The 7,500-nt window shown below is 51.6% G+C and overlaps 1 protein-coding gene across 14 annotated transcripts in view; it reads left to right on the top strand.

The window, feature by feature from the left end:
* The window catches only part of EBF3 (EBF transcription factor 3), a 117,721-nt gene that overhangs the window by 73,359 nt on the left and 36,862 nt on the right, over positions 1 to 7,500 (top strand). For all 14 annotated transcript variants that reach the window (XM_036120720.2, XM_036120723.2, XM_036120721.2 and 11 more), the window contains exons 7-8: positions 3,748 to 3,829; positions 7,470 to 7,500. The exon at positions 7,470 to 7,500 is cut by the window's right edge. In XM_036120720.2, coding sequence (XP_035976613.1) covers positions 3,748 to 3,829; positions 7,470 to 7,500 — 113 coding nt within the window. The remainder of the gene's footprint in view (positions 1 to 3,747; positions 3,830 to 7,469) is intronic.

Raw genomic sequence — 7,500 nt, forward strand, 5'->3', positions numbered from 1 at the left:
AATTGCAGTTAATTTTTCTCTCCTGCTCTCTGTTGCCAGCGTCTAATGCCACGGACTCCTTGATATTCCATTAAATTACAATTAAGCAGCCTCCTTTGTTTCTGATTGTCCTGAACACCACCACAAAGTTGTGCAGCCGTTTAAAGGAGAGCTGTTTGTCCTAATTGCCTACGCGCACACAAAGGGCCAATTTATACAATGCCCATGTAGAATTTAAACAGTTCATAATGTAATGGATATTACACAGGAGCCTAACACTACAATTAAAATGATTTTCATCAGATAGAGAAGCTCTGGTTAATCAGCTTCATAAAAGTAAATATAAATGAACTAATTCATAGCTTAAACACACAGAAGTGGAGCAGACTCTGAAATGAGTTACTGCGGTGGGGGCTTGCCCCTTATTGGGGGAGGGGCGATGCTGAGGGTGGGCTCCCGTCGAAACGGTTGGTCCCGTTTCTTGCGGTGGCCCCACTCATGGTGTCCTCGTCCGCTGCCCCGTGCTTCCGTGGGCGCCGCGGCCGTCTGGGAGGATGCTGGTAGGGATGCAGCCAAGACCAAGCCTAACTTGGCTTGGCGGGCGCGGCCGTGGCCGGGCTCCGCTGGGTCGGGGTCCCCGCAGACGTGAGGGCCTGCCCCGGGGGGTCTGCAGTGCAGACGGCGGGTACCGTGGCGGGAGCCAGCGGCTCTCCCTAGGCCGCGGCCCTGTGCCCACCTCCCAGGTGCTGGTGCGAGGGAGGCGGCGGCGCCCCCAGAACCTGCGCGCGTGTGTGAGCGCTGGGGGTCGCGCCTGTGGCCTCTGTGAATCCCTGCACGGGCTCCAGGCCGAAACCTGGTTTCTGAAGTAATGAGATCCTACCTCTCCCCCTTCTAATCGCTACTGAGAACTTTCCAGGATTGTGCGCGGTCTCCGAGCAGAATATTACTGGGGAGTTTCAGTGAATGTGCGGCAGTTTGCCCTGGGCAGCTGCCTTCCCTCCTGCCTGAGAGAAACAAGTAAATAAAGCCCATATTTCAAGCTTGATTTACTCTGGTACCTACTGTGAAAGCTGATGGCTCTTTAGGGAAATAAAGACAGGGTCAGGGAATTAGTGTACATAATGGTCATTTTGATGATGGGCCAACAGATGCAATGGAAAGCACACTGTACACAATTAAGCATAATGTACTAATGACAGGTTCGAATTTTTATCGCCTCTTTGCCATCAAGCAGCAAATCCATGTTTAGCAGTAATAAAGAGTTTATTGGTGTTAAAGCCAAAGATTTTCTGACATAGGAAAGATTTTTCCTTTCATAACAAGAGTATTAAATCCTTTGTGTGTACCAGACTCTGGAAGTGAGATATGTAAAGTGGTTGTCAGATATTTCTTAGGAAAAAAGCCAATTACAGGGTAATTGAGTAAAAGGATGAGAATTATTATTTGACTTCACGTGTAGCAGGGCACCCGGCGTCCTCGCGCTCCCCAAACGTCGGCACGGCCCGGCTTGAAGAGCCATGCATGGGCCCTCCTGTGCCATCCACCTTAGGATGAGGCCTGACTGACTCCTTCGCTTTAACGAGCCAAACAAGGCGGAAGAGCAAGCACAAGGCTCCTCTTCGTCCTGGCTGGAGCTTCCTGTCTCCGGCCCCCGATGTTGTGCCGTATCGTGTCTGTGTAACTGGGACCTGAGCGCATGAAGGGGGTCCTGCCCTCCGGTGCCGCGCGGGTCCACGGCTCATGAGACACTCGGCATCAAAGCAAAAACTGCCGGCGCCACCTCCCAAATCAGCGTGTGTACCTGCGCCGGGGAGCCAGGCCCCAAGAATGCTGAGGTTCGGGGGGCCCAGCGGGCGCCCAGCTTTGTGCTGCTGCGTTCCGCCCGCGGCCGGAGGTAGTGGAGGCCCGAGAGAGCGCCAGGCCCCGCTCCCCCATCATGGCACTGGTTGGTCAACATACGCTCTGCTGTCTTAGAGGCAAAAGGTGAACCGCCTAAAAAGACATCAAGGAATTTAAAAAAAGCCTTCTCTGGAGAGGGGCAGGGGGAGGGTAAAAAAAAAAAAAAAATGCCTCCCGTGACAAAATGCTCCCGTAGACGGCTCCGTACAGAGGAGAGCTGCTCGGGCCGGCGCCTGCTCAGAAGATTAGCCGGGTGGTAATGTGTGGCATAATTGCACCATGTGGCTGTCCCCGAAGTGAAAACCTAATTGCCTGACAGGACGATAACTTTGTGACGCCTTCACCTTGTTAGGGCCTTCCTGATGCAGTTCAAATGCAGTGTGGCCGCAGGTGCATCTAATTTACCTCTGCAGAGCGCGTGGAGTTTAATTGCACAGTGGTTGTTAGGAAAAATTGGTGGGTGGAATATCAGTGACTTACTGTAGGCTGGTGGCAGATGGTGCTGAGAGGCACCGGGAGCTAAGTGTAGAGGTGAGGTGAGTTAATAAAAGATGTAAATTCTGGCCTAAAATAGTGAGGCCTGGCGGTATGTGAGAAAATTTAATGAAGTGGCCACTCTTCTTTTTCCCATCAATTGGGTTTTCTTCGGCTGCGGTGAAAAGTCGTCCGGGAATGCGGTTAGAGAAATGAATCTTCGTCTGTGCAGTCTTTTTTGTTTTCTGATATGATCATTGTCAACAAGGAACCTTGACTGTAAGGTCGAGTTCAAGGAAATCATGTGAAACTTCATGAAAATTGAATAATCCCAAGTAGGACAGGTGACATTTGGACAGAAAAGAGAGGAGTTTTGTTGGTAGCCTTGCCGGACAGGACGCTCAGACGCCGGAAGAGGGCATGTATTTCGGCCAGAGACCCCCCCGCCCCCCGGCGCGGCCCGCGGTGGCCTCGCCTCATCAGGACGAGGAAGAGGGGTGCAGGAACCAGACCCCCGCGGCCCCCATGCTGGGCGCTCCAGCCCATGCGCGCACGCTGGGAGCCAGAGCTCCTGTCCTTGTCACCGAGCACGCGGGCATGGAGGGGACAGCGTGATGAGGTTTTTGTCACAGCATCTCAACACACTGTCAGGACCCCTGAATCTTCACGCCGCAAGGCACAAGGGCGGGGCTTGGTGGGAAATAGAAACGCTCTCGCCCTGAGCCCAGGCTGGGGGTTGCTTCTCCTGCTTTCCACCTGAGGGGCTGCTTCAGTGCCGGCTTGGAATTACCGATTATTTCCTCAAAAACACATGTAGACCCTTCACAGAAGTCATTGCAGTCCTTAAAGCACACTCCCAAATCCTCTTTTCTTAAGAGTTGCAACCACCGCAACTTTTAAAAATTCATCTTGGGAAGTCCGTTTACCTAGGCGGCTTGGCTGCCAGATAAAGTTGAGCATGTCCAGTTACAGTTGAGTTATGGGTAAACAACAGTTTTTTAGGATAGGGATGCTTTGAGACATACCTATCCTAAGAAATTATTTGTCGTCTACCCGGAGCCCAAATGTCACTAGGCATCCTGTGTTCTTATTTGCCGAAACTGGCAGCCCCTTCTGGGCTGGACAGTTCCCCAGTGGCTACCGTGCAAAGGTCCAGGCAGGGAATGGCCAGTCCAAGTCGCAGATGCTGTCCTAAAGCTTGGAGACCCATACTGTCAAGACAGATGTAAGTTTGTGGACATCAGGGCTGGCGGTCAGACCCAGTACCGCCCCCTACAGGCGGCGAGCGCGCGGTGGCGGGTAACCTCCACCACTCCCCACGCAACAGTGTCTTTCTAAAAGTTTGTGAGTTTGTCTCATGACCCTAACACATATCCGTTTTTTGTATTTTTATAGATTCTTTCTAAAGTTTTTCCTCAAGTGCAATCAGAACTGTTTGAAGAATGCAGGCAACCCTCGAGATATGCGGAGATTCCAGGTACACATCTCTCAAAGACACGCGGGCCACGGTCCGGACTTTTAACATGCAATTTGAATTCTCTGATGTTTCGATTGTTCAGAAAACAGTCTTTAGTTCTCCAAGGGCTTGGGAGCAAACCCGAATTGGTCCATTTGATAAAATATTTAAATCACTTTGCCTTAAAAATGATTCGGGCTCTTCAGTACGCCAGATTCATCGAGTCTGTGCACACTGGCGTTGGCTCTGAAAACGTGACCTTGGCTTATAAGGTGCACCTCTTAGAGTGGTTGCGCCATGCCCGGCCTCCGCGTTGGGCTGCCAGGTATCTGGAAGTCAGAGTTCTCACAGCTGCAGGTTAAGACGGGTTCCCCCTGACGTTCAGCCATGGTGAGTCTTGTAGGTGTGTTTCAGAATGACTTTCAGAATCTCTTCAAATACGTTAGTACATAAGGTAGCCTGTTTCCTCAGCCGTACGTAGCCATGCACAACTGATGAGAACTTGGAGCCCGTGCCCAAAGGTCTTCTCTTAGGGATCGATGGGTGGATTTTTCATGGGGCAGAGCCATAGTGCAGCCTGTTGGGTAAGCACAAGACCTTGGGCCCCCCTCATGAAGGGAGCTGCACTGTTTGATGCGGACCTCTACATGTTCCAGAATGTTCCCCCAGCTCAGCTTCCTTTCCCTCAGGGTTGATGTATTCTTGCTTCCTGACACCCTTGCCTAATTGCTAGGCCGTGTTGCTGGAGGCAGGCTAACTCATATTCTGGTTTGCTTCAGAGGATCTCATCTCAAGGAGAGAAGGTAGACCTGGATCGGTCATCACTGAGTGCATATTTTTCTTGCCTTTGTGAATGGTTAGGAGGTTGCTTCAGGGTGAGAGGTACTCCCCGCACAATGGATTATTTTGCTGATTTTAATTGTGAAAATATTCTAGGCCAGGACACAGAACTGCTGCTAGTCCCTACCAACCAGAGAGGAATCTGGCAGCTAGTGGGAATGATGCTAGATTGGATGACTTACCCTCAAACCGCTCAAGGTCATCTTTAGCAATTTAACTTACGTTCCAGTCCTTTAGGACATGTGACATTTGTCTTTACAGCCAACCAGCCAATCAGAGAAGGGTCTGTGGCCTGGTCCACAGTGATGCTCTGCAGGTGGGCACAGTGTCTCTTGTAAACAGCTGGGCCTGCCTCCAACTTTCCGGCACCAGGCTTCACAGTGGTATCTGCCCATCGGAGCGGAGTGGAAGGGCGCACACTCACTCGCCATTGGCCAGCACACCCTCAGTTGCAAGTGGGCCCACGGTTACTAGAAGGACTTGCTCTGCTCTCTCTAGCTCGTCTTCCTGCCTCTCAGAAGAGTTTGTACGCAGTATTTCCAGCTGGCTTCATAGACTCAGCACCTTCCTGTAGGTGCACTGCAGGGCCGGCCCAGGCCGAGAAGCAAAACACAGCTTGTCTGCTTCCTCTGCTGAGCCACACGCTTTTCCCTTGGTGACTGACCTATATGGAGATGACAGAGCAAAACAGTGTCCTTTTTTTATTTTTATTTTTACCTTTCTTGCTTCTTTAACGTATCATGGTCTGAGAACTCGAAGAGGGTCAAGTCTGGCTCAGCATTCGTTCTGTGGCCTTGCCTCACGCTCAGGTGATGGTGCAGGTCCTCCCGAGCCCTGGGTCCTGGGGGCAGAGGTGGCCAGGGCACTGCACGTGCCCGCCCTGTGGGTGGGTGGCCGTCGACAAGAAGAGGATGACGTGTCTAGGCTGGACTGGGGACGCCGATGGTGGTACCCACAGTGTTTTGAGGCTCAGAGAGGCCCAATACTGTGAGACTCCAGTAGTCTTGGTGAGGCCCACCCAGGAGAGAAGCATCAAGGAAGCTGCCCCTGGGAGGGAGTTTTGGGGGGTGTGGTGGGTACGGCCCCTGCTTCACAATCTTCCTGTGGGGCCTGAGATTTTCCTTATGAAAAAGTCAATTACACATGTATTCAAATATATGTGTGTGTGTGTGTGTGTATGCAGCTTTGACCTTTTTAACCCTTAAAATGCTATTTTTTATTTTTGATTACTTTTATTTTTTTCTAATAGACTTTTTTTGGGGGTGGGCAGAGGGAGAGAGAATCTCAGGCAGAATCCCTGGTAAGCACGGAGCCTGACATCATGCTCAGTCCCACAACCCCAAGACCATGAGCCTCGCCGAAATCAGTAGTCGTAGGCCTAACTCCTGAGTCACCTGGTGCCCCGCTAATAGACTGTTTTTTATTTTTAAAGGTTTTATTTATTTATTTGTCAGAGAGAGAGAGAGAGAGAAAGAACCTGATGCGGGACTCGATCCCAGGACTCTGGGATCATGACTTGATCCGAAGGCAGACGCTTAACTGACTGAGCCACCCAGGTGTCCCAGTAGACTGGTTTTTTAAAGAGCAGTTTTAGGCTTTCGGGAAGAATCCACGAAGGTTCCGAGCATTCCCATGTGCCCCCTGGGCACCCCCTCCGTCCCAGTTGCCCCTGGTGTTAATGTCCTACATTGGCGAGGTACATTGGCTACATGGGATGAACCAGTGTTCTGTTAACCAAGGTTCGCTGTAGCTTTGGCTTTCAGTGGTCATTTTCCAGGGCGTGTTTGGACATGTGCAGGCCAGGCGGGGAGAGCAGACGTGGATTGGGAACCCTTCTGGTCCCCTCCTCTTCTGTCCAGCTGCATGTTTCTCTGTGGGGCTGTGCTTCTCGAGGTGGTGCTGGCCCTCACCACTGCCCACATGTGGCCAAGGCCAGGCTCCCGGCACCCCAGATGCTGGCTCCAGCCACAAGTCCTGCTGTGAGACCCAGACGGAACCAGGGCTCGTGTCTTTGCTACTCATATCAGCTCTTCTGGAAATAATGGACCGCATGGGCCCCCCTCTGTTTAAGAAAAACCTTAAGGCCGGGTAGTGATTCTCGTTTCCCGAGTCCATTAAAGGGTGCCATTTCTGGGCTACCTGGGCAGGCGCCCGGGGTCGGCAGGGCGTTGGCACCAGGGTCCTTGCCAGTCTCCGCAGTGAACTTGAGAAAGGGTGCTTGCTCTGGATTGAAAACACTGCCACTACTCATATTCAGCTTGGGCTTTTCAGATTCAGGAAGGTTCGTTACCAGACATTAGATGTAATTGTCAAATCGACCCAGGGATCACGGATGATGGGCTGGGGTAGCCGGAGTCCTTCTGATTTAGGAAGCCTGTTTTTGGCAACCCTGAATCCTCACAACTCTTCAAGGGAGGACAGTCTCAAGTGAACTAATTTTAATTAGATAAACTATCTAATCAATATGTGAACAGATCAATCAAAACAGCAGCTTTAAAATGAGCGGCTGGAGGGGTGTTTCTGAATCTAATGGCTAGAAGAATATTTCTCTGAATTGAATTCACTTGTTAGCATAATAGGAGATTAAACTGTAATTAGTGTAGCGGGTTTTGAAGAGAAGCAATCTTGAGTCAAAACAAAGCAAAACAGCCCGCCCACCCCCACTAACCAAAAAAGCTGCGAGTGCTGGCGGCCCGGGAGGCCGTGTGGGAGCGGGCGCGGCTCGGGGCGCACCGCGGGGCCGGCGGCGGCTTCTGTCTCACCCAGCGGGTGGCTGTCTGTCCCTCCGCCAGCTCGTTTCACATCCGCTTCATCTTCGCAGGTTGTTGTGTCGACAACAGTCAACGTGGACG

This window comes from Halichoerus grypus, chromosome 7 (genome assembly GCF_964656455.1).
Source record: "Halichoerus grypus chromosome 7, mHalGry1.hap1.1, whole genome shotgun sequence".
In the NCBI taxonomy this organism is placed as follows: Eukaryota; Metazoa; Chordata; class Mammalia; order Carnivora; family Phocidae; genus Halichoerus; species Halichoerus grypus.